At 44.8% G+C, this 27,511-nt stretch overlaps 2 protein-coding genes across 2 annotated transcripts; one reads left to right on the forward strand and one right to left on the reverse strand.

The window, feature by feature from the left end:
* Nucleotides 1–965: 965 nt before the first annotated feature.
* On the reverse strand, nt 966–26,727 carry LOC311117646 (coiled-coil domain-containing protein 146-like; the record flags this gene model as incomplete). Its single annotated transcript, XM_084192578.1, has 10 exons — nt 966–1,136; nt 1,236–1,328; nt 4,079–4,265; nt 5,031–5,258; nt 5,578–5,651; nt 6,034–6,210; nt 6,772–6,829; nt 11,097–11,306; nt 12,222–12,304; nt 26,542–26,727. Coding segments are annotated over 10 exons (1,467 nt in total), but the record flags the coding sequence as incomplete, so codon positions are not given.
* On the forward strand, nt 17,476–25,223 carry LOC311117643 (fibroleukin-like). Its single transcript, XM_084192576.1, has 3 exons — nt 17,476–18,352; nt 23,261–23,460; nt 23,832–25,223. Exons 1-3 carry the CDS (start codon nt 17,575–17,577, stop codon nt 24,336–24,338), a joined length of 1,485 nt encoding a protein of 494 aa, XP_084048702.1. The 5' UTR covers nt 17,476–17,574; the 3' UTR covers nt 24,339–25,223.
* Nucleotides 26,728–27,511: the final 784 nt, after the last annotated feature.

The following is a 27,511-nucleotide window of genomic DNA, read 5'->3' on the forward strand; positions in this document are numbered from 1 at the left end:
TCAGCCCTGTGGCGCTCCCTGGACTTCTGGTGAGATGTTCTATAGCGATCTGATATAATGTGTTTTACCTCAGCCCTGTGGCGCTCCCTGGACTTCTGGTGAGATGTTCTATAGCGATCTGATATAATGTGTTTTACCTCAGCCCTGTGGCGCTCCCTGGACTTCTGGTGAGATGTTCTATAGCGATCTGATATAATGTGTTTTACCTCAGCCCTGTGGCGCTCCCTGGACTTCTGGTGAGATGTTCTATAGCGATCTGATATAATGTGTTTTACCTCAGCCCTGTGGCGCTCCCTGGACTTCTGGTGAGATGTTCTATAGCGATCTGATATAATGTGTTTTACCTCAGCCCTGTGGCGCTCCCTGGACTTCTGGTGAGATGTTCTATAGCGATCTGATATAATGTGTTTTACCTCAGCCCTGTGGCGCTCCCTGGACTTCTGGTGAGATGTTCTATAGCGATCTGATATAATGTGTTTTACCTCAGCCCTGTGGCGCTCCCTGGACTTCTGGTGAGATGTTCTATAGCGATCTGATATAATGTGTTTTACCTCAGCCCTGTGGCGCTCCCTGGACTTCTGGTGAGATGTTCTATAGCGATCTGATATAATGTGTTTTACCTCAGCCCTGTGGCGCTCCCTGGACTTCTGGTGAGATGTTCTATAGCGATCTGATATAATGTGTTTTACCTCAGCCCTGTGGCGCTCCCTGGACTTCTGGTGAGATGTTCTATAGCGATCTGATATAATGTGTTTTACCTCAGCCCTGTGGCGCTCCCTGGACTTCTGGTGAGATGTTCTATAGCGATCTGATATAATGTGTTTTACCTCAGCCCTGTGGCGCTCCCTGGACTTCTGGTGAGATGTTCTATAGCGATCTGATATAATGTGTTTTACCTCAGCCCTGTGGCGCTCCCTGGACTTCTGGTGAGATGTTCTATAGCGATCTGATATAATGTGTTTTACCTCAGCCCTGTGGCGCTCCCTGGACTTCTGCTCTCTCTCATCAGCTTTGATCTGAGTCAGACAGCTGAGGGTGTGGAGCTCCTCTCTGTGTCTGTGAGACTCTCTCATCAGCTCCTGCTCCTGTTCCACACACTGTTTCACCAGCTGGGTCTCCACCTCAGCTACTGGTTGCTACACACACACACACACACACACACACATGCACATATTTATGCCTTACACAAATCAAAAACACACACAAACACACGATTTCAAACATATGCTATTTACCTGATGAATCAGGTTTCTCTTCAGCTTGTCCACTTCTAACTGTAACTCCTGTCTTGTCTTTAGAATCCTGTCACTTTTGGGTTTGGCATCCCTCTGTAAGAACAACAAACCCCCCTCAGATCTCTTAGTATTCATGTCTCTAAACATAAAAGGTGCCATCTAGAACATAAAAGGGTTCTTCGGCTGTCCCCATAGGAGAACCCTTTGAAGAACCAGTTTTGGTTCCAGGTAGAACCCTTTTGGGTTACATGTAGAACCCTTTCCACAAAGGGTTCTACATGGAACCCAAAAGGGTTCTACCTGGAACTAAAAAGGGTTCTCCTATGGGGACAGCAGAAGAACCCTTTTGGAACCCCTTTTTTCTAAGAGTGTGCACGACTTTTACAGTAGTGCCCTATTGTAAGGAATAGGGTACCATTTGGGACGCACCCTTTCTCTCCGTTGCGTACTGTTTTATACAACCATGGCAGAAGGCGAAACGTACTGAGATCATAATTAAACTAAGGAAATAAATAATGACAAATAAATAATTGGATTGAATTCATAAAACTGGGGGGAACACTATATTGTTGTCACGGTTTCGGCCGAGGCTGCTCCTCCTCCTTGCTCGGGCAGGCTTCGGCGGTCGTCGTCTCCGGAGTACTAGCTGCCACCGTTGGATGTGTTCGATGTTCGTTTGGTTTTGTCTAGTTGTTGTGCACCTGTTCCCTGTTAGTGTGATTATGTACCCTATATATTGTTCCATTTGTTTGTCATGTGTTGTGTGTAATTGTTTTCCTGTCGTTTGGTGCAGTGCTGTTTGCTAGACTCTCTTTGTTTTACCGTCGCACTATTGTTCGTGCGCAGTTCGGTTTGGGAGTATTTTACGCACTGTGGCGTAAGTTTCGCCTCCGGGTTGTTTGACCCGTGTTATGATTTTTGGATTTTCTAGTAAAGTCTGGATATACTGAGCTCCTGTGTCCTGCTATTGATTCGCACCACATCCGCATCAGAGTTCGTGACAATTGTGTAAGGTTTCTGTAATTAATAGGGGCAGTTCCAAATGCGTCACTACACCAATGTCTTTCATGTTTTATGGTGTAAAATCTGCTGACACTTTTCCAGTTCCTCTCTCTGTTCGTCACTCATGTCCCATGTGGACATTTGTAAACCTGTGAGTGATGTGTGTCACTACCACTTTGATCTCTGGACACATCATCAAGGAAGCACAGAGGCTATTGGGGGATGAAACGTCAACCAAATAAAATCTATAAAATAAGACATTTTAAAGTGAGAGAGAGATATCTTTAGATAGTATCCTCTATCATTACATAGTATTCTCTATCATTACATAGTATCCTCTATCATTACATAGTATCCTCTATCATTACATAGTATCCTCTATCATTACATAGTATCCTCTATCTTTACATAGTATCCTCTATCATTACATAGTATCCTCTATCATTACATAGTATCCTCTATCATTACATAGTATCCTCTATCATTACATAGCATCCTCTATCTTTACATAGTATCCTCTATCATTGCACAGTATCCTCTATCATTACATAGTATCCTCTATCATTACATAGTATCCTCTATCATTACATAGTATCCTCTATCATTACATAGTATCCTCTATCTTTACATAGTATCCTCTATCATTGCACAGTATCCTCTATCATTACATAGTATCCTCTATCATTACATAGTATCCTCTATCATTACATAGTATCCTCTATCATTACATAGTATCCTCTATCATTACATAGTATCCTCTATCATTACATAGTATCCTCTATCATTACATAGTATCCTCTATCTTTACATAGTATCCTCTATCATTACATAGTATCCTCTATCATTACATAGTATCCTCTATCATTACATAGTATCCTCTATCATTACATAGTATCCTCTATCATTACATAGTATTCTCTATCATTACATAGTATCCTCTATCATTACATAGTATCCTCTATCATTACATAGTATCCTCTATCATTACATAGTATTCTCTATCATTACATAGTATCCTCTATCATTGCACAGTATCCTCTATCATTACATAGTATCCTCTATCATTACATAGTATCCTCTATCATTACATAGTATTCTCTATCATTACATAGTATCCTCTATCATTACATAGTATCCTCTATCATTACATAGTATCCTCTATCATTACATAGTATCCTCTATCATTACATAGTATCCTCTATCATTACATAGTATCCTCTATCATTACATAGTATTCTCTATCATTACATAGTATCCTCTATCATTACATAGTATACTCTATCATTACATAGTATCCTCTATCTTTACATAGTATTCTCTATCTTTACATAGTATCCTCTATCTTTACAGACCAGAACACTGTGGGCCTGTTTGAGCTGAGTGTGTGAACTGTGAACTAACCGTAGACTTGGTCTTGTCATGCAGTAGCTGAGTGTGGACCAGAACACTGTGGGCCTGTTTGAGCTGAGTGTGTGAACTGTGAACTAACCGTAGACTTGGTCTTGTCATGCAGTAGCTGAGTGTGGACCAGAACACTGTGGGCCTGTTTGAGCTGAGTGTGTGAACTGTGAACTAACCGTAGACTTGGTCTTGTCATGCAGTAGCTGAGTGTGGACCAGAACACTGTGGGCCTGTTTGAGCTGAGTGTGTGAACTGTGAACTAACCGTAGACTTGGTCTTGTCATGCAGTAGCTGAGTGTAGACCAGAACACTGTGGGCCTGTTTGAGCTGAGTGTGTGAACTGTGAACTAACCGTAGACTTGGTCTTGTCATGCAGTAGCTGAGTGTGGACCAGAACACTGTGGGCCTGTTTGAGCTGAGTGTGTGAACTGTGAACTAACCGTAGACTTGGTCTTGTCATGCAGTAGCTGGGTGTGGACCAGCGCGTCCTGGGCCATTTTGAGCTGCAGCTCCACCTTCTTCAGCTCTCTGAGCTGCCGGTCCCTCTCACGCTGCTTCCGTGCCAGGTTCTCCTGCACGCTCTTCCTTTCCATGATGCAGTGGCCTGTATTGACGTCCAGCATTCCTCTGACAAATAGAGAGATAGAGAGGGAGAAAGAGAGAGACATACAGAGAGAGAGAGAGAGAGAGAGAGAGAGAGAGAGAGAGAGAGAGAGAGAGAGAGAGAGAGAGAGAGAGAGAGAGAGAGAGAGAGAGAGAGAGAGAGAGAGAGAGAGAGAGAGAGAGAGAGAGAGAGAACTCATAGGAAAACCCCATTATCATTGTTCCCCACAGCACTGTCCCCTTAAATCTGCCAGAGACTACATAGAACCAGTAACAATAGAGCTGCTGCATGTGGTTCCCATCTCAGTCTAGTTACAGTGAAATGGGTTTTTGTGCCGTCCTTGTGCTATGGCCAGAGGGGAGAAACAGTAAAGGCACTGCAGGACAGATCCCAGTGGGGGTTTCACAGCAGTTGTGGTGGTTCTAAAGAGAGACAGCGTTTGGACTAATAGGGGACAATACAAGCCAATGCATCCAGATTAGAATGATTGAAAACCATGTCAAAATGAATGGGGGATAATTAGATAATGTTATTGCTCTTGTGGGACACATCAAGCTCTGTCCGTTCTGTGCATGTGGCTCCAATTTTTTTTTCATGCATTGTGGTTTATTCTGTTGGGATCCCCTTGAAAACAAGATGGGGGGAACATCAATATACAGGGATTTAACTCACGGAATAACAAAAGTTCCGAAGGCAGCAACTATGTAGCAACAGTGTTATGTATGCACTATCGCTGCATATAGACGCTGCTATAAATAAATGGACATTGTCTGTAGCCAGTCCTGTACCTCTGTCCCATCATAATGACCTCCTTCTCCTTGGCCATCTCCTGTTCTTTCTGCAGCATGCCGTACTCCCTCTCGGCAGCCTCCAGGTGTGCCCTGCGCCCCTCCACCTGCCTCCCCACCTCCCTCTTCTCCTCCTCCAGGGAGCGGCAGCGGGCCTCCGTCACCTTCTGCAGAGCCGCCATCTCAGACAGCTGCTCGTCCAGGGCCGCCTTACTTTTCTCCACCTCCCTGGCCACCACAGAGGAAGACATACATTACACCAGGCTGGTAGACTGTAGGGTTAACCCAGCGAGCAAAACAGCTTGCAAAGATGTCATTCCAGCCAGTTTTGACATAGAGACATTGGTCTGTAGGGTTAGGCGTTTACTCTTGGTAGGTGCCCCAAAAAACTGTGGACTGGATCAAGATTTATGTTGGGAGTCTCCCTCCCATGACTCATGAGCAAGGCCATAATTCCTTCTTTAGTAGTAGCTACAGAGTTAGTTATGAAGGGTAGGTATAGCACATTACCAGTACATGAATTCATAGCCACCCACATCTTACGTACATCTTTTTCCTGTTGATCCTCTCAATCTCCTTCCCCAGTTGGCCAGGCACAGACAGAAGCTGGGCCAACTCAGCCTGGCGACACAAGACAACACACCATAGAGAAGGACATTATAGAAAAACCAATGAGCCCTTCTACCTCAATGTTTTTTATATAATGCCCTTCTCTATGGTATTTTAAACACAAGACTGACCCTCTACCACCCCTCTACCACCCCTCTTCCACCCCTCTACCACCCCTCTATCACCCCTCTTCCACCGCTCTACCACCCCTCTGCCACCCCTCTACCACCCCTCTACCACCCCTCTGCCACCCCTCTACCACCCCTCTGCCACCCCTCTTCCACCCCTCTACCACCCCTCTACCACCCCTCTGCCACCCCTCTTCCACCCCTCTGCCACCCCTCTGCCACCCCTCTACCACCCCTTGTGCCCCCTCCACCCTCAGTCCTGTCACCTGGTTGTTTACTGTGATGTCCTTCTTGTCCTCCAGTTCTCTCTGCTCCCTGGTCATCAGTTTGTGCCTGGCCTCCATGTCCTCCAGCAGGCTGTGTATCTCCTGTCTCCTCTGAGCTGCCTCCTTCCTCAGGTCCTCACTGCTGTCCTTCAGGGCCTTCGCACGCTTCTCCAGCTCCTGAGGACACACCAGGAGCAATGGGTTATGGGACATACCCCCGTACCGTGCCAGCTATTTGAAGCGGATATCAAAGCTAAAAGCTGGGTCGTGACATTCTTGGGAATTTGATTATACGTAACAATGTGATTATATCGTTGTTTTGTTGGGTGTTACAAAGTCATTGCTATTTAACTGTAACCAAACCAACTGTAGTAAAACATTAATTAAAGGAGTAATGTAAAATATCACATTAGAGCAATGATCTGACCTCTCTTAGTGTTAGACACCTACATACGCATGTATGACACCACAACCCAATGACAATGAGGAGACTGAACTGTCAAGAAGCAGGCCTCGTCAATCAAGCATTTTGACAAGGATGCCTCTCAGCAAAGATACCGTCTATTTTTCTGCACTCTCACTTTGTACGTGTCATTTCTCTGCTTCTAAATGAGTGATTTACTACTGTACGTGACATCAAGGGATGTCATGCTGTGGTGCCAGCTTTATGATGGGACAGATCATGTGAATGACTATCAGTGGGAAATACATCTGTGACTGTTGCACTGAGATACTTACAACTGGTTTGGGTTGAGTCTCATACTCTTTCACCAGGCGAAGCTTCTCTTCTGTAAGACTGTAAACAGAGGCGGCATCATTTAGACCACGTGTCAGACTCGTTCCACAGAGGACTGAGTGTCTGTGGGTGTTCGCTCCTCCCTTGTACTTGAGTGATGAATTAAGGTCCCTAATTAGTAAGGAACTCCCCTCACCTGGTTGTCTAGGTCTTAACTGAAAGGAGAAACCAAAAACCAGCAGACACTAGGCCCTCCATGAAACGAGTTTGACACCCCTGATTTACAGGAAGGAACAAGAGGAAGGAACTTGAACACAAGTTCTCAGAAATACTTTACAGAGAAGATGCAAAAGTGACAAAAGTTGAAGACAAGCTTAGGTAACAAGTGGTTGTGTAATAACCTCAAGTAACCTTGCCTAGGCATTAGCTCAACCCCCTAACACAGTCTTGGAGTCCAGATGATCAGGGTTCTAACCCAGTTGATAAAAAGAGGCAGGGAAATTTATACATGTAGCCATACTGAAAATATTTATTGCTTTCAGAAAATAGTTTCTTGGCAACATCTGAGTAAAACACATTTGTCAGTAGTTGCTACTATGTGAAATGTTCAACTGAGTTAAACTGTTGACAGGGTTCTGATATTTACAAAGTCCAGTGGTAGATATTAAATTCCTGACACGTACAAACAATCCTCAGTGAGAAATTGCTGGGTGGATAAGCAGGCCTCTAGGCTACTTTCACAGCACTTGTGTTGCTTCCTGTCATCTGTAAATACTGCATTTGAAGCTAAAACGACTGACAGTTGAATTCCTGTCTATCTGTCTGGCTTGTGATCAAGGGCTTAACATTGCACATCTAAAGACATCTTTGCGGTGAGCATCTGTCCGTCGTATGGAGGGTAGTTCACCAGAGGAAGAGAGGAGGCTGCCAAACTGACAGTCACATCTATACACATTCACAGGATCATATACAACAAGAGACAGAATAGTTCATTACAACATCTAGTCAGAATGCAATGTAAGCAATGCTTTTTATTTAGCCTAATATTTCAATTACTGTTGTAGGCTTTAACAATAGGTACATCATCTACCCCACAGCTATAATGGAAATATCTTCAGGAACAATGTGAATATCATCTACCCCACAGCTATAATGGAAATATCTTCAGGAACAATGTGAATATCATCTACCCCACAGCTATAATGGAAATATCTTCAGGAACAATGTGAATATCATCTACCCCACAGCTATAATGGAAATATCTTCAGGAACAATGTGAATATCATCTACCCCACAGCTATAATGGAAATATCTTCAGGAACAATGTGAATATCATCTACCCCCCAGCTATAATGGAAATATCTTCAGGAACAATGTGAATATCATCTACCCCACAGCTATAATGGAAATATCTTCAGGAACAATGTGAATATCATCTACCCCACAGCTATAATGGAAATATCTTCAGGAACAATGTGAATATCATCTACCCCACAGCTATAATGAAAATATCTTCAGGAACAATGTGAATATCATCTACCCCACAGCTATAATGGAAATATCTTCAGGAACAATGTGAATATCATCTACCCCACAGCTATAATGGAAATATCTTCAGGAACAATGTGAATATCATCTACCCCACAGCTATAATGGAAATATCTTCAGGAACGATGTGAATATCATCTACCCCACAGCTATAATGGAAATATCTTCAGGAACGATGTGAATATCATCTACCCCACAGCTATAATGGAAATATCTTCAGGAACGATGTGAATATCATCTACCCCACAGCTATAATGGAAATATCTTCAGGAACGATGTGAATATCATCTACCCCACAGCTATAATGGAAATATCTTCAGGAACGATGTGAATATCATCTACCCCACAGCTATAATGGAAAAATCTTCAGGAACGATGTGAATATCATCTACCCCACAGCTATAATGGAAATATCTTCAGGAACAATGTGAATATCATCTACCCCACAGCTATAATGGAAATATCTTCAGGAACGATGTGAATATCATCTACCCCACAGCTATAATGGAAATATCTTCAGGAACGATGTGAATATCATCTACCCCACAGCTATAATGGAAATATCTTCAGGAACAATGTGAATATCATCTACCCCACAGCTATAATGGAAATATCTTCAGGAACAATGTGAATATCATCTACCCCACAGCTATAATGGAAATATCTTCAGGAACAATGTGAATATCATCTACCCCACAGCTATAATGGAAATATCTTCAGGAACGATGTGAATATCATCTACCCCACAGCTATAATGGAAATATCTTCAGGAACAATGTGAATATCATCTACCCCACAGCTATAATGGAAATATCTTCAGGAACGATGTGAATATCATCTACCCCACAGCTATAATGGAAATATCTTCAGGAACGATGTGAATATCATCTACCCCCCAGCTATAGTGGAAATATCTTCAGGAACAATGTGAATATCATCTACCCCCCAGCTATAATGGAAATATCTTCAGGAACAATGTGAATATCATCTACCCCACAGCTATAATGGAAATATATTCAGGAACAATGTGAATATCATCTACCCCACAGCTATAATGGAAATATCTTCAGGAACAATGTGAATATCATCTACCCCACAGCTATAATGGAAATATCTTCAGGAACAATGTGAATATCATCTACCCCACAGCTATAATGGAAATATCTTCAGGAACGATGTGAATATCATCTACCCCACAGCTATAATGGAAATATCTTCAGGAACAATGTGAATATCATCTACCCCACAGCTATAATGGAAATATCTTCAGGAACAATGTGAATATCATCTACCCCACAGCTATAATGGAAATATCTTCAGGAACGATGTGAATATCATCTACCCCACAGCTATAATGGAAATATCTTCAGGAACGATGTGAATATCATCTAACCCACAGCTATAATGGAAATATCTTCAGGAACGATGTGAATATCATCTACCCCACAGCTATAATGGAAATATCTTCAGGAACAATGTGAATATCATCTACCCCACAGCTATAATGGAAATATCTTCAGGAACGATGTGAATATCATCTACCCCACAGCTATAATGGAAATATCTTCAGGAACGATGTGAATATCATCTACCCCACAGCTATAATGGAAATATCTTCAGGAACGATGTAAATATCATCTACCCCACAGCTATAATGGAAATATCTTCAGGAACGATGTGAATATCATCTACCCCACAGCTATAATGGAAATATCTTCAGGAACAATGTGAATATCATCTACCCCACAGCTATAATGGAAATATCTTCAGGAACAATGTGAATATCATCTACCCCACAGCTATAATGGAAATATCTTCAGGAACAATGTGAATATCATCTACCCACAGATATAAAGGACATATCTTCAGGAACAATGTGTTCTAGGCTACTACCCTGGTGAATCATAGTGTCCGTCCCGAATGGCACCCTATTCCCTATGTAGTGCACTACTTTTGACCAGAGCCCTATGGTCCCTTGTCAAATGTAGTGTATTATATAGGGAATAGGGTGCCATTTGGGACGTAACCATAGCCATATCCTAGTCCTTGCTGATTAAATGACTGATGAAGAGACCTTTCCTTTAATGTCCTCTTTCTTTGTTTTTTTCACAAGCTTGTTTCATCAGTTGCTAAGCAATATTCCAATGGCCTCTCTGTGGCCTTTCAGTTTAACTGTGTGTGTGTATTTGTTGTGCAGAGAGCAGACAGCTGTGTTCTTTTCCATGCTGTGTTTTGGGGCGTGCTTGGCCTTTCGGACACAAGGACAGGAGTGTTGTTGAGAACAAGTGGAGGAGGCTAGTGGGTGCTCATATTTGTCCTGTTTCACACAGGTCCAAGTGTGTATTATACACGTGTAAAATGGAAATATATATTACTTTTTTTCATATCCCAACTCCCCCTGAGAAACCCTCGGATATTGGGGTCACTGCCAGGGTCAGCCATGATCAATGGCTACCCTGGAGCAATTAGGGTTAAGTGCCTTGCTCAAGGGTACATTGATATATTTTTCACCTTGTTGGCTCGGGGATTCAAACTAGCAACCTTTCGGTTACTGGGCCAACGCTCTTACCGCTAGGCTACCTGCCGCCCATACCACTTCCAGGACTGACAGGACTAAACAAGTGGCTCAGGAGCTGGGCCTACCCTTAACCTCAGACAGACAGAAAGACACACACACACACACACACACACGCACACACACACTCTCTCTCTCTCTACACTAGGCTCTAGTCAGTGTGTGTGTGTGTTAGCTGTAATCTAAATCAACTCGTCCCCTCACCACTCTAGCTGGTAGTTCATCTGGTAGTCCCTCTCCTCTGCCTCTTGCAGGTCGTTGTGGAACTTGAGGAGCTGCTGTCTCATGCGGCTGACCTCTGTGTCCGGCCCCTCAGGGAACTGCTCAGCCTTCTCCAGCTCTCTCTGCTGGTGCTCCAGCTCTGCTCGGAACCGCTTGGCCTCCTGCAGCAGCCGGATCTCTGACTGCTGGGAGCTGGGGTGGGGAGATGGGGGTCACAGACAGACACAAGTACTAGTCACTAGCGGGTCACACACACAGGTACTGATGGGTCATATTACAGGGCAGAGATGTGGTCAGCTGGCTCAGCTCAACACCCTCAGGTAGGAGGGATCACACAGAGGTGCTAGTGGTACACAGATACAGGTGTTGGTAGGTAGTAGACTCTGTCACAGACTTTCACCTTAGCTGGGCGTCCGAGGGTAGTTATACACTGAGTCTACAAAACATTAAGAACACCTTCCTAATATTGAGTTGCATCCCCTCTTGCCCTCAGAACAGCCTCAATTCGTCGGGGCATGGACTCTGTAAGGTGTCGGAAACGTTCCACAGGGATGCTGGCTCATGTTGACTCCAATGCTTCCCACAGTTGTGTCAAGTTGGCTGGATGCCCTTTGGGTGGTGGACCATTCTTGATACACACTGGAAACTGTTGAGTGTGAAAAACCCAGCAGCGTTGCAGTTTTAGACACAAACCGGTGTGCCTGGCACCTACTACCATACCCTGTTCAAAGGCACTTATATATTTTGTCTTGCCCATTCACCCTCTGAATGAAACATACACAATCCATGTCTCAATTGTCTCAAGGCTTAAAAATCCTTCTTTAACCTGTCTCCTCCCCTTCATCTACACTGATTGAAGTGGATTTAACAAGTGACATCAATAAGGGATCATAGCTTTCACCTGGTCAGTCTATGTCATGGAAACAATATCATGTTCATAATGTTTTGTATACTAAGTGTATACAGGTACTGATGGGTCATTTTAAACAGGTACTGATGGGTCAATACTATGGCACAGGTCCAGTCCAGCCTCATACAGTGTGGTTTCTGTTATCCATGTAAACATGTAAGGAGCGTCTATGGACAGGGAGAGATGAGATCACTTACCTTTTCAAGGTGTTGTGGAGCAGGCTGAAACTGGCTTTGAGCTTCGCTACTTTGGTCCCGCTGATCTTCCCAGTGGAGAACAGCTACAAGAGAACAACATCCTTCTTTCAATAATCATTTGCCTAAAGCCTTGGACCAGTATCTGCATCTGGGAACCTGTCCATGTCTCTCTATCTGACCACAGAGAGATTAGCTCTCATTGCACATGTCAAATAAAAGCTCAACAACACAGAGTAGATGGTTCCAGTGGCTGTAAACATGTCTGTTGTCTGTGTTTGCTTCAACTACAAAGGAACAAAAACAAAAACAGAACTCCATATCCATAAACACAATTCAGTCGCTATTCAGCGAGAAAACTCTTCCAGCCTTGAAGTATCCACATCAGCTGATCTTCAGAGAGCCAGGCTGTGATGGTTGGAATGATGAAAGACACATCAAAGAGCCAACAAGTGTGTACATCACTGATGTTTTAAGTGACTGTGTTAGATCAGGGTAAACTACCACACTGTGATATGTGATAATGACTTCCTCACAGGGGAACTACAGCTGGCATTAAATAACTGATACTTTGGATTCCTTTCATTACAGTTTATTAGAGTGCTGCACGGTTTCTGGAAACCCCATGCCTTGCAAGGACAATGGAGAATAACAAAGGTACAGAATAATGTATTATTCACCTTGGGCTGGTTGTACACCCTGCATCAAGAGTCATGAGGTTAATGAGTCATACAGGTATAGAGACACATGGGACTACAGGTATAGAGACACATAGGACTACAGGTATAGAGACACATAGGACTACAGGTATAGAGACACACATAGGACTACAGGTCTAGAGACACATAGGACTACAGGTATAGAGACACACATAGGACTACAGGTATAGAGACACATAGGACTACAGGTATAGAGACACATAGGACTACAGGTATAGAGACACACATAGGACTACAGGTATAGAGACACATAGGACTACAGGTATAGAGACACATAGGACTACAGGTATAGAGACACACATAGGACTACAGGTATAGAGACACATAGGACTACAGGTATAGAGACACATAGGACTACAGGTATGAGACACATAGGACTACAGGTATAGAGACACACATAGGACTACAGGTATAGAGACACATAGGACTACAGGTATAGAGACACATAGGACTACAGGTATAGAGACACATAGGACTACAGGTATAGAGACACATAGGACTACAGGTATAGAGACACATAGGACTACAGGTATAGAGACACATAGGACTACAGGTATAGAGACACATAGGACTACAGGTATAGAGACACACATAGGACTACAGGTATAGAGACACATAGGACTACAGGTATAGAGACACATAGGACTACAGGTATAGAGACACATAGGACTACAGGTATAGAGACACACATAGGACTACAGGTATAGAGACACATAGGACTACAGGTATAGAGACACATAGGACTACAGGTATAGAGACACATATGACTACAGGTATAGAGACACATAGGACTACAGGTATAGAGACACATAGGACTACAGGTATAGAGACACATAGGACTACAGGTATAGAGACACATAGGACTACAGGTATAGAGACACATAGGACTACAGGTATAGAGACACATAGGACTACAGGTATAGAGCCACATAGGACTACAGGTATAGAGACACATAGGACTACAGGTATAGAGACACATAGGACTACAGGTATAGAGACACATATGACTACAGGTATAGAGACACATAGGACTACAGGTATAGAGACACATAGGACTACAGGTATAGAGACACATAGGACTACAGGTATAGAGACACACATAGGACTACAGGTATAGAGACACATAGGACTACAGGTATAGAGACACACATAGGACTACAGGTATAGAGACACATAGGACTACAGGTATAGAGACACACATAGGACTACAGGTATAGAGACACATAGGACTACAGGTATAGAGACACATAGGACTACAGGTATAGAGACACACATAGGACTACAGGTATAGAGACACACATAGGACTACAGGTATAGAGACACATAGGACTACAGGTATAGAGACACATAGGACTACAGGTATAGAGACACATAGGACTACAGGTATAGAGACACACATAGGACTACAGGTATAGAGACACATAGGACTACAGGTATAGAGACACATAGGACTACAGGTATAGAGACACATAGGACTACAGGTATAGAGACACATAGGACTACAGGTATAGAGACACATAGGACGACAGGTATAGAGACACATAGGACTACAGGTATAGAGACACATAGGACTACAGGTATAGAGACACATAGGACTACAGGTATAGAGACACATAGGACTACAGGTATAGAGACACATAGGACTACAGGTATAGAGACACATAGGACGACAGGTATAGAGACACATAGGACTACAGGTATAGAGACACATAGGACTACAGGTATAGAGACACATAGGACTACAGGTATAGAGACACATATGACTACAGGTATAGAGACACATAGGACTACAGGTATAGAGACACACATAGGACTACAGGTATAGAGACACATATGACTACAGGTATAGAGACACACATAGGACTACAGGTATAGATACACACATAGGACTACAGGTATAGAGACACATAGGACTACAGGTATAGAGACACATAGGACTACAGGTATAGAGACACATAGGACTACAGGTATAGAGACACATAGGACTACAGGTATAGAGACACATAGGACTACAGGTATAGAGACACATAGGACTACAGGAATAGAGACACACATAGGACTACAGGTATAGAGACACATAGGACTACAGGTATAGAGACACATAGGACTACAGGTATAGAGACACATAGGACTACAGGTATAGAGACACATAGGACTACAGGTATAGAGACACATAGGACTACAGGTATAGAGACACATAGGACGACAGGTATAGAGACACATAGGACTACAGGTATAGAGACACATAGGACTACAGGTATAGAGACACATAGGACTACAGGTATAGAGACACATATGACTACAGGTATAGAGACACATAGGACTACAGGTATAGAGACACACATAGGACTACAGGTATAGAGACACATATGACTACAGGTATAGAGACACACATAGGACTACAGGTATAGATACACACATAGGACTACAGGTATAGAGACACATATAGGACTACAGGTATAGAGACACATATGACTACAGGAATAGAGACACACATAGGACTACAGGTATAGAGACACATAGGACTACAGGTATAGAGACACACATAGGACTACAGTTCTGTCTGTTAGAGATGAGATCCAGGCCTGGTTGGTCCTGTAACTCAGCCAGTTCTGTCTGTTAGAGATGAGATCCAGGCCTGGTTGGTCCTGTAACTCAGCCAGTTCTGTCTGTTAGAGATGAGATCCAGGCCTGGTTGGTCCTGTAACTCAGCCAGTTCTGTCTGTTAGAGATGAGATCCAGGCCTGGTTGGTCCTGTAACTCTGTCAGTTCTGTCTGTTAGAGATGAGATCCAGGCCTGGTTGGTCCTGTAACTCAGCCAGTTCTGTCTGTTAGAGATGAGATCCAGGCCTGGTTGGTCCTGTAACTCAGCCAGTTCTGTCTGTTAGAGATGAGATCCAGGCCTGGTTGGTCCTGTAACTCAGCCAGTTCTGTCTGTTAGAGATGAGATCCAGGCCTGGTTGGTCCTGTAACTCAGCCAGTTCTGTCTGTTAGAGATGAGATCCAGGCCTGGTTGGTCCTGTAACTCAGCCAGTTCTGTCTGTTAGAGATGAGATCCAGGCCTGGTTGGTCCTGTAACTCTGTCAGTTCTGCTCAACCAACAATGGAATAGCTCAATTATAAGGGCTATGGTTTCCCCTTCCTTGATAAAAATTAAAGACAGTTTCTAGTTCAGTGTCTGGGAGCCACTTAAAATAATTGCTAGTTGAAATGTTTAAATTCTCAACAACAACAAAAATATACCCTATCAGTTATTTAGAGTTCCAGACAGTTACAATATTTATAAGGATGAGTCACTAACAGTATGCTATTGATGAAGTGCCGAACCCATAGATATCGTAGACATTAAATAACAATAATACAAGTCACTTTATTCGTAAAGTCAAGTGCTTTTCCTGCATGTGAGGAGGACTCGTTAATGTGTAGCCCATCTGATGACAAGATGGCTGACTCGTGACTGCCACCACACACAGCCCTGTTGCACTGCCAGTTTCAGCCTGCTACAGGATGTGAGCTGTTCTCTTTATCTTTCACGGCTCTACAGTCATCTCACCTTTGACCCAAAACTAAGGTGTATAACGTGAGTTTCAATAGAGGGTTTGAATTGCAACACCCTATTGTGGGGTAATATAGTGTGAATGACTTCCAGCTTGTGAAAAGCTATAGCCCACTGCACAGGAATCCCACAGCCCACCACAAACTGAGTCCATCAGTACGATAAGCGAACAACTCATCGTGGCAGAGAGAAGATGCTCTGTATACAAATTAGCCTTTCTCAGACATTACAGTCCTGGTGGTGTCATATCACTAGAGACGGTTGTAATAAATGTAATATAAAACTGGTATGGCAACGAGACCAGAGTTAAGAAGGAAAGAGAGACATTGGCGTTGGTTCACAGCAACACTGAGATCGGAGCTTGGAGATAAAACAAGTGCACTGCAGGACCATAGCCTTTCTCTCTGTCCAGATGATCTAGTGTGGTCTTAAAACCAACCACTTCCACCACTTCAGAAAGGGCTTAGTGTCCTAGCTCAGGCTCAATACCCAAGAAGACAAAACAGCAAAACAACAAGATGAGGGAAACCTACAAGTGAGAATCCTAATTCCTTTGTACTGACTCACTTGTCTGTTCAGGGAAATGGGCTAACTTTTAAAAGAACTGCAGCTCAGCCAGCCTTCCTACTCTCTCTTTAATGGTTCACTGTGCTGCTGATATTGAGTGGAGGAATTACGCAACACAGTTCAGCAGCCTCTATCCCGCCTCCCTTCCTCACACTGCACCCCTCCCTCCCTCTCTCTCCCTCCCTCTCTCTCTCTCTCTCCCTCCCTCCCTCCCTCCCTCTCTCTCTCCCTGCCCCTCCCTCCCCCCTATCTCTCTCTCTCTCTCTCTCTCCCTCCCTCCCTGCCTCCCTCTCTCTCTCCCTGCCCCTCCCTCCCCCTCTCTCTCCCTCCCCCTCTCTCCCTGCCCCTCCCTCCCTCCCTTTCGCTCTCTCCCGTGATATTAATGACAGCTATCTCAGGCAGGAGGCAGTCTCCTGCGCTCACTCTCCTGCAGGCTTTTCTCTCACGCTGCTCTCACTCTCTCTGACTGCGTAGCTGAGAAACACTCACTCACTCACTCACTCAAACACACACTATGAGGCTGGTCCTGCTGTGTGTTTCTGCCTCCACCACTCTTCTGCTGGCAGTCCCATGGAGCTCCGCAGCAGACCCAGGAGACGGAGCCCAGAGATGGGATAAGGTCCAGGATAAGCCTGGTACAGGAGGGGGTTCAGGGGGCTGCCCTGTGAGGATGAAGCCTTCTGGCCAGTGTGGAGAAGAGGACGACTGCCCCTATCAGATCACCCTGCCTCCACTGACTATCCAGCTGCCCAAGCAGTTCAGGATGCTGGAGAAGACCATGAAGGAGCTGCAGAGCCTGAAGGAGACGGTGAACCGGCTGAAGAGGGACTGCCTGGAGTGCCGGCAGCAGGCTGACCAGAGCCTGCAGAGGGACAGCGGGGAGGCAGCAGGGGGTCCCGGTACGGGGATGGGACCAGGGTTTCTGGAGCTACAGTCTGGAACCAGTAAGGAGGAACGAGGAGATGGGGGAACCAACACAGGACCTGATGGGGCTGGCCAAGACACTGGAACCGGCATTGGCACTAGCACCGGTTCTGGTACTGGAAAAGGCAGTGGCTCTACCGGCGGTTCTGTGTTTGAGATGCAGGTGAAGATGAACAGGATGTCCAACAGCCTGCGTAACGCACGGGGCCAGATCACGGCTCTGCAGGGCCGTCTGGAGGAGCTGAGCCTCATCAACATGAGGAACGTGGAGGCCATGGTGGAGAGCAAGGTGGAGAACATCACTGGAGTGGTCAACAAGCTCAGCAACACCTGCAACAGCCAGTGTGCCGTCCAGACCTCTCCTCAGTGTACGTGTATTTACTTATTGCCTTTATTTAATCAACCAAATAGGTTATTGAGAACATATTATCTTTGACAATACATTCTGTATAACCTTTAACTGATTTACAAGACCCTCTGCTATCACTAAGCTATCATTATTCTGTAAACTGCAGAATATTGAAAATAGCCCCTCTATTATCTTGTAGAAGCCCCTCAAGTCTCTTGTTATTGCTAACCTATTGTTCTCCTCTAAGCTTCAGCCAGACAGACTTATTCTAAAACCAGGCTTTCCTGCACTGCATGCAGTACTGTACAGTATGCCAGTCCTCTCTACTGAGGGTGAGGACTCTGCCGTATCAGTCTCAAAAGGAGAACAGCAGGTTTAACTCCAGATCATCACCCTTCATTTATGGTCCTAATTACATTACTTCCTCACACTTTTTCTTTCAAAACTCATTGGGATATTCTGATATTTTGAGTTTGGGATATTCTGATATTTTGAGTGTGGGATATTCTGATATTTTGAGTGTGGGATATTCTGATATTTTGAGTGTGGGATATTCTGATATTTTGAGTGTGGGATATTCTGATATTTTGAGTGGTCCTTCCGATGGAAAGAGATATGCATATTTTCATATGGGCTTAATAGAAACCAATTTGCAACTAATTTGCCTGTCAGTTTCAATACTGTATACCACTAAGGTGCTTCATTTTGGAGATCTGAATTGAAAACCCATGCCCAATTATTGATGGAATGCAAACTAGTCATAACAAAGTTACATTTCCATCTTGAGGTAACTCTAGGGGACATATTTCAGTAGTAATCATATAACATATTACAATCCATCAAAATGGATATTGAACCATTCCTATAGCATGTGACAACGATCTCCTCCATTGGCTATTATCTGAAAAACAGATGTGAGATCCTTTTGAAATGGATCGACTCCGACAGCAGTGCGATTTCTCCAGCCAGTGTACATGGGACAGTGTTAACGTGTGGTCATTTCAGTGTGAACATTGGGACAGTGTTAACGTGCGGTCATTTCAGTGTGAACATTGGGACAGTGTTAACGTGCTGTCATTTCAGTGTGAACATTGGGACAGTGTTAACGTGCAGTCATTTCAGTGTGAACATTGGGACAGTGTTAACGTGCAGTCATTTCAGTGTGAACATTGGGACAGTGTTAATGTGCAGTCATTTCAGTGAGAACATTGGGACAGTGTTAACGTGCAGTCATTTCAGTGTGAACATTGGGACAGTGTGAATGTGTGGTCATTTCAGTGTGAACATTGGGACAGTGTTAACGTGCAGTCATTTCAGTGTGAACAATGAAGACAGTGTTAATGTGCAGTCATTTCAGTGAGAACATTGGGACAGTGTTAACGTGCGGTCATTTCAGTGTGAACATTGGGACAGTGTTAACGTGCAGTCATTTCAGTGTGAACATTGGGACAGTGTTAATGTGCAGTCATTTCAGTGAGAACATTGGGACAGTGTTAACGTGCAGTCATTTCAGTGTGAACATTGGGACAGTGTGAATGTGTGGTCATTTCAGTGTGAACATTGGGACAGTGTTAATGTGTGGTCATTTCAGTGTGAACATTGGGACAGTGTTAATGTGCAGTCATTTCAGTGAGAACATTGGGACAGTGTTAACGTGCAGTCATTTCAGTGTGAACATTGGGACAGTGTGAATGTGTGGTCATTTCAGTGTGAACATTGGGACAGTGTTAATGTGTGGTCATTTCAGTGTGAACAACTAACTCCTTTATTACACTTGCCATTAACACAAGATGATGCAATTTGTTGCCTTCCGACAGTTGGTCATCGTTAGAAGAGAACACTGTGTAGAAGTAGAGCTGTGAGGGGAACGGCACCTCCTTACCTTCAGGCTCTGATCAGACCCTACACCCAAACGAGGGCACTACGTTCATCCACCTCTGGCCTGCTAGCTCCCCTACCTCTACGAAAGCACAGTTCCCGCTCAGCCCAGTCAAAGCTATTTGCTGCTCTGGCACCCCAATGGTGGAACAAGCTCCCCCACGTCACCAGGACAGCGGAGTCACTGACCACCTTCCGGAGACACTTGAAACCCTACCTCTTTAAGGAATACCTGGAATAGTATAAAGTAATCCTTCTACCCCCCCTCCCCCAACATAAAAAGAAAAACAAATGGTGGTTGTCCCACTGGCTATCATAAGGTGAATGCACCAATTTGTAAGTCGCTCTGGATAAGAGCGTCTGCTAAATGATGTAAATGTAAAAGTACTTGTCTTAGATGAATCTGTCATGTTTCTTATAAGAGCTCTGCAAATTACTCTGGATAACAAAAGTGATTCATGTTAAGATTATGTAGAAACAGGCAACATAAAGTGTTGCAATAGGAGTAGAGAGCATCCAGTATCAGAGTACAGTAGTGCTGGTGTGTTCTGTTGTTGACACATCCTTCTACCGGCCACGTCTCTGTCTTGATATGGGAAACTCTCCTCTTGGCTCAACGACAACAGAACGTCATCAGTCAGACATCTCACAATCTCTGTAACGGATCATTAAGCCCCAATTCACAGTTAAACTAAACAGTATGCTTTCTATCTCTGATTGGATTTGAAGGCATTTGAGGACATACAGGGAGGGAGTCTACCTTTGGAGCGTATAACTGAATCACATTCTCTATTCATTTATAAACACTTTTAAGATTCATGTCCCTAGCCTTTTTCTGTATGAATTAAAGGAACTGTTTGCCTGTAATGTGAGAATGCACAAGCTCTTCATTTGGAGGATGTTAGTTCTAGATAAGGGTTTTATCTCTCTGCATACTTCCTTGATAATACAGCTGCTTTTCCGTTGCTGTCAATCACCTTTATCAGTCTGCATGGCTGTCTGTCCATCTGTCTGTCGGACTGTTATATTTGGGTCAGTCACAGCCTGGCGTCCATATTCTGAGAACCACTATCACATATGGGCAGACTTTGATAGGAGTACTGCCCACAAGGGGATATAAAGACACACACACACACACACACACACACACACACACACACACACACACACACATCCTGCCAGGCTAGCTTACTAACTGACTGCTGTGTCATCCTCTTCTGGCTCTGATCTGTCCTCTTCTGGCTCTGCTCTGTCCTCTTCTGGCTCTGCTCTGTCCTCTTCTGGCTCTGCTCTGTCCTCTTCTGGCTCTGCTCTGTCCTCTTCTGGCTCTGCTCTGTCCTCTTCTGGCTCTCCTCTGTCCTCTTCTGGCTCTGCTCTGTCCTCTTCTGTGCTCTGCTCTGTCCTTTCCTGGCTCTGCTCTGTCCTCTTCTGGCTCTGCTCTGTCCTCTTCTGGCTCTGCTCTGTCCTCTTCTGTGCTCTGCTCTGTCCTTTCCTGGCTCTGCTCTGTCCTCTTCTGGCTCTGCTCTGTCCTCTTCTGGCTCTGCTCTGTCCTCTTCTGGCTCTGCTCTGTCCTCTTCTGTGCTCTGCTCTGTCCTTTCCTGGCTCTGCTCTGTCCTCTTCTGGCTCTGCTCTGTCCTCTTCTGGCTCTGCTCTGTCCTCTTCTGTGCTCTGCTCTGTCCTTTCCTGGCTCTGCTCTGTCCTCTTCTGGCTCTGCTCTGTCCTCTTCTGTGCTCTGCTCTGTCCTTTCCTGGCTCTGCTCTGTCCTCTTCTGGCTCTGCTCTGTCCTCTTCTGGCTCTGCTCTGTCCTCTTCTGTGCTCTGCTCTGTCCTTTCCTGGCTCTGCTCTGTCCTCTTCTGGCTCTGCTCTGTCCTCTTCTGGCTCTGCTCTGTCCTCTTCTGTGCTCTGCTAACTCAACTCCTCTCTCATGCTTCCTAGGCTCCTATCCTGAGCAGCCGACTGGCGTCACTTTCCAAAACGCAGGGGGCTCTACGCTCCAAAAGTGGATGTCAGGATGCATTAGGATCACAAACACAAAGTGGGGACTGGCAGGCTCTCCAGCAGCCTTGGTTAATCCCATTTTACACTTTCCCACGTTTTGACAAGTCTGTCCTCCTCTTATATCAAAACACTCTGACGGCCGTGGCTCGACTCGCTCGGTCAGCTCTGGGCTGAAAGTCAGTAACATTCCATGCAATGGCCTGCTGGGCTGTGAGACTGAGGGAAACAGTGTTTTTTTGACTCCTCTGACACTGACCGTTGACTTTCTCCCTCCCCCTGCCCCGCCTCTCTCTCTCCCCCTGCCCCGCCTTTCTCTCTCCCCCTCCCCCGTCTCTCTCCTCTCTCTCTCTCTCTCCCCCGTCTCTCTCTCTCTCTCTCTCCCTCCCCCTGCCCCATCTCTCTCTCTCTCTCCCCCTGCCCCGTCTCTCTCTCCCTCCCCCTGCCCCGTCTCTCTCTCTCTCTCGCCCTTCCCTGTCTCTCTCTCTCTCTCGCTCTCTGTCTCTCCTCTCTCTCTCTCCCCTGTCTCTCTCTCTCTCTCCCCCGTCTCTCTCTCTCTCTCCCTCCCTCCCCGTCTCTCTCTCTCCCTCCCCCTGCCCCGTCTCTCTCTCTCTCTCCCCCTGCCCCGTCTCTCTCTCCCTCCCCCTGCCCCGTCTCTCTCTCTCTCTCTCTCTCGCCCTTCCCTGTCTCTCTCTCTCTCTCGCTCTCTGTCTCTCCTCTCTCTCTCTCCCCTGTCTCTCTCCTCTCTCTCCCCCTCGTCTCTCTCCTCTCTCTCTTTCTCTCAACCTTCCCCTCCCCCGTCTCTCTCTCTCTCGCTCTCTGTCTCTCCTCTCTCTCTCACTCTCCCCCGTCACTCTCCTCTCAACCTTCCCCTGCCCCGTCTCTCTTCTCTCTCTCTCCCTCCCCATGCCCCGTCTCTCTCCACTCTCTCTCTCTCTCTCTCTCTCTCTCTCTCTCTCTCTCTCTCTGTCCCTCCACCTGCCCCGTCTCTCCCCTCTCTCTCTCTCTCCCTCCCCCATCTCTCTCTCTCTCTCTCTCTCTCTCCCCCAAACAGTCATCATCGCGCCCAAGGACTGCTCTGACTACAACATGCTAAAGGAGAGGAAGAACGGCGTCTACCGGGTCACGCCCGACCCCAGGAACGGCACGTTCGAGGTCTACTGCGACATGGAGTCGTTCGGCGGCGGCTGGACCCTGGTGCAGCAGCGCCTCAATGGCACCGTCAGCTTCAACCGCTCCTGGGCTGAGTACAAGGTTAATAATCCCATTTGACACTTTTTGACAAGTCTGTTACCTTTATTTCTCAAACTCTTTGACAGACCGTGGCGCTACTCGCCAGGTCACCACTCTGGGCTGAAAGTCAGTAACATTCCATGCAATGGCCTGGTGGCCTGTGAGAATCAGGGAAAACAGGGGATGCGTCCCAAATGGCACCCTATTCCCTATATAGTGCACTACTTTAGACCAGAACCTATGTAGGGAATAGGGTGCCATTTGGGACAGATTCGACTCCTCTGACACTGACCTTTACCGCTCTCTCTCTCTCTCTCTCTCTCTCTCTCTCTGTCTCTCTCTCTCTCTCTCTCTCTCTCTCTCTCGCTCTCTCTGTCTCTCTCTCTCTCCAGAGGGGCTTTGGTAACCCACGGGGAGAGTTCTGGTTGGGCAACGACCGCATCCACCTCCTGACCAAGGCCAAGGACATGGTGCTGCGCATCGAACTGGAGGACTTCCAAGGGGTGCGGGAGTATGCCAAGTTCGACCAGTTCTACGTGGCCAACGAGTTCCTGAGGTATCGTTTATCCATCAGCGGGTACAGTGGCACGGCCGGCAACGCGCTGCACATGAACAAGCAGTTCAACCACGACCAGAAGTTCTTCACCACACCAGATAGGGACAACGACATGTACCCGTCAGGGAACTGCGGGGCGTACTACAGCTCGGGGTGGTGGTTTGACGCCTGCATGTCAGCCAATCTCAATGGGAAATACTACCACAAGAGATACAAGGGCGTGAGGAACGGCATCTACTGGGGAACATGGCACAACATGTCCAGTGAAGCATACCCTACCAACTACAGGCAGGCCTTCAAGACGGTCAAAATGATGATACGGCCAAAGAACTACGTTCCGTAAAGGAAGGCAGCATGAGATCGGAAACGACCGGAAAGATCAGAAAGACTTTCTTCTTCTTAACTCTCTGCTCCTTTGACCTCTCTGCCTCCCACTGTCAAGTTTAACCACATGGTTCAGAGACGGTCTGAGACACTTCGGTTCACGGTAATAAAACAGCAATGAATTCTTCAAAGTTACCAGTTTCACCGCTGTAAACAAGGTTGGAAAAGACTCCACCGAAGACAAATGTATGATATCACAGTCATAGTAAATGTCAGACATGTCTGGCTATCGATTAAACAACATAATATGGAACATGTGCTACTGAACTAATAACAGCAACAAAATGGCGTCAGATATGTTTGCTTTGTGCAGAATAATTGCATTGGTTGACTGCAGGCACTGCAACTGTTTCCAGACATCTGTATATCCCAAGCGTTTCCTGTATAATACTGCCACCTAGCTTTATATCATAACATTGCATCCTCATCTAGACAGGCTGAGCAGCATTGGAAAACAAAAGTCCCCAAGATCAAGGAGGAAATGTACAGTATTTATTTTTGGAAGTATGATAGCTTTTATATAACTAATATATGGACTGTATTTTCATGCAGTACATAGTGATTGCCTAAGATAAGTACCCCAAAAAAGTATTGTATTCTGAATAAAAAGCATTGTATTGGGGTTGGGAAGTTGACCACAGAGAAGTTTAAAACTAGAATATGGATTATTTGGACTTGTATGAAACGGTTTAAAGTGTAGGCCTATTTGAATAGAATAATTGATTATGTAGCTTGACATTTAGAACTGTATTTACATTAGACCTGTTTTATTCACCTTCCATTGTCCTATTCAAAAAAGTATTTACTTTTTATATAAAAACACGAATAAAGTTTTTACAGATTTGCACTGAGTACTGAATGCTTTGTTATCCATATCCCCCATGAAACACAGCAGACAAATAGCCCTGACCTAGCCTATATCTGCAAATCATCAGCAGAGGTTGAGGGCAGAACTCTATCTGTAAGCTTATAATAATTTGTTCAAAAGTAAGGTATGTAAATCAAACAATTGTCTGGTTGCTGTAGTATACACCAATAGAAACAGCCGCACATGCTGACATTTGCATACTCCTACAGTTTACATTGGAGCATACAACAGTGTACTGGTATTCTATACATTTTCCCTTCATAAGGGTTCAGCATTGGCTGATGGTTTATTTATTTTCCCTTCATAAGGGTTCAGGATTGGCTGATGGTTTATTTATTTTCCCTTCATAAGGGTTCAGGATTGGCTGATGGTTTATTTATTTTCCCTTCATACGCGTTCAGCATTGGCTGATGGTTTATTTATTTTCCCTTCATAAGGGTTCAGGATTGGCTGATGGTTTATTTATTTTCCCTTCATAAGGGTTCAGGATTGGCTGATGGTTTATTTATTTTCCCTTCATAAGGGTTCAGCATTGGCTGATGGTTTATTTATTTTCCCTTCATAAGGGTTCAGGATTGGCTGATGGTTTATTTATTTTCCCTTCATAAGGGTTCAGGATTGGCTGATGGTTTATTTACTTTCCATTCAGAAGAGTTCAGGATTGGCTGATGTTTTTTTAGTATTTAGTATTTATTAGGATCCCCAATTAGCTGTTGCCAAGGCAATGGCTACTGTTCCTGGGGTCCAAACAGGAAACAACACAACAAATAAAATACATAATATACATAAATAACCATAGCACTACATTTACATTACAATTTAGCTATTCAGCAGACGCTCCAATCCAGAGAGACCCACAGCTAGTCCATTCATCTTAAGATAGCCAGGCGAGGCAACCACATATCACAGTCGTATCCCAACCACGTATCACATACATAATACAATACATAATAGAATGCATAATACAATACAAAATGCATCAACATGTCTGTGTCTCTTCACAGTCCCCGTTGTGCCGTAAGGTGTTCTTATATCTGGTTTTTATCTGGTTTTATTGCTAGCTTGAGTTACCTGGGGTGGCAGAGAGTTCCATTCAGTCATGGCTTTATTTAATACTGTGTGTTTCCCAGCCTCTGTTCTGGACCTTTGGACTGTGAAGAGACCTCTGGTTTCAACTAGTCATGGTGACCTGCAGTTCTAGCAACTATGGTGGATGAATAACTAGGTCAGCCCAGTAGAGCTCAGCTCGGCTCAGCTCCGTTTGTCTCAGTACTGTGAAAAGGGTATATGTTACCTGGTCTAAGCACTGGAAGGCTGGGCTGTCAGAAACGTGAGTGGGGCCCAGGGCCAGGCTCTCCTCCTGTAGGGCAGCATCAGGAGCCAGGGCTGATAGAGGAGTAGTCTCCTCCTGGGTCTGCTGCTCCTCCTCCTCACCTCCTCCTCCACTGGGAGGGTTGGTCTGCTCTCCAGCCTGGCTCATAGTGGCCCTGTCACACACACACAGACAGACAGACACGCACGCAGACAGACACGCACGCACGCAGACAGACAGAGACAGCAGACAGAGACAGCCCAGTGGGTTAGGCCTAAGAAGTGTAAAATAAATACTGGTAGAAAGACTATTAAACCAGTTTTAACTGGAGACTAGGCCTGTGTGTTTTTCAACTCCTAAAGAATATTTTTCTAGACGCGCACTGTCTGTGTTCATTTGCAAGGTGCAATGATCATTGTTCTATCTGTGATATAACGTTAGCTAGAGAGCACTTGATTTAGATGAATAATTTTAGCCAAACAGAACCCAAAACTTCGCTGCCTACTATTTGACCAGACTCGCGTTAGCTAACTAGGGAAAGAAAACATAGCTAGGTAACGTTAGCTAACTGTTACAATTATGTTATTCTTACCTATAACACTCCCTTTATTCAGCTGTGACTTCAGGTTTGTCTAAATAATTATCCAGCATTATGCCAAACCATGCCATAAAAGTTAGGTCTGGGAAGTAGAGCTATTTGTAAATGTTGTTGGTAGCTGCTAGCTAGCTAAACACCAAAATACTTCAGTAAATCTCAGCCTCTCTCTGTTTTGTTGAATGCCTTGAAAACGTTGCCATAACAACGAAGCACCAACATCCCTTTCAGCTAGACTGAAAATCCTGTTTTCAAACTTTTAAAAACAGCTAAGAGACAATAAGACACGCAAAATACTAGCTGTATTGACATTTTTAAATTAAAGCAGCGCATGCACTGTATTATTGTTGAAAAATG

Source organism: Coregonus lavaretus (genome assembly GCF_964263955.1).
Source record: "Coregonus lavaretus genome assembly, contig: HAP1_SCAFFOLD_4586, whole genome shotgun sequence".
Lineage (NCBI taxonomy): Eukaryota > Metazoa > Chordata > Actinopteri > Salmoniformes > Salmonidae > Coregonus > Coregonus lavaretus.

Excerpts from the sequence above, each read along its gene's own strand:
- LOC311117643 (XM_084192576.1), top strand. The coding sequence starts at position 17,575 with ATGAGGCTGGTCCTGCTGTGTGTTTCTGCCTCCACCACTCTTCTGCTG. Across the intron at positions 18,353-23,260 it reads CGTCCAGACCTCTCCTCAGT|TCATCATCGCGCCCAAGGAC; the intron begins GTACGTGTATTT and ends TCCCCCAAACAG. Across the intron at positions 23,461-23,831 it reads GCTCCTGGGCTGAGTACAAG|AGGGGCTTTGGTAACCCACG; the intron begins GTTAATAATCCC and ends CTCTCTCTCCAG.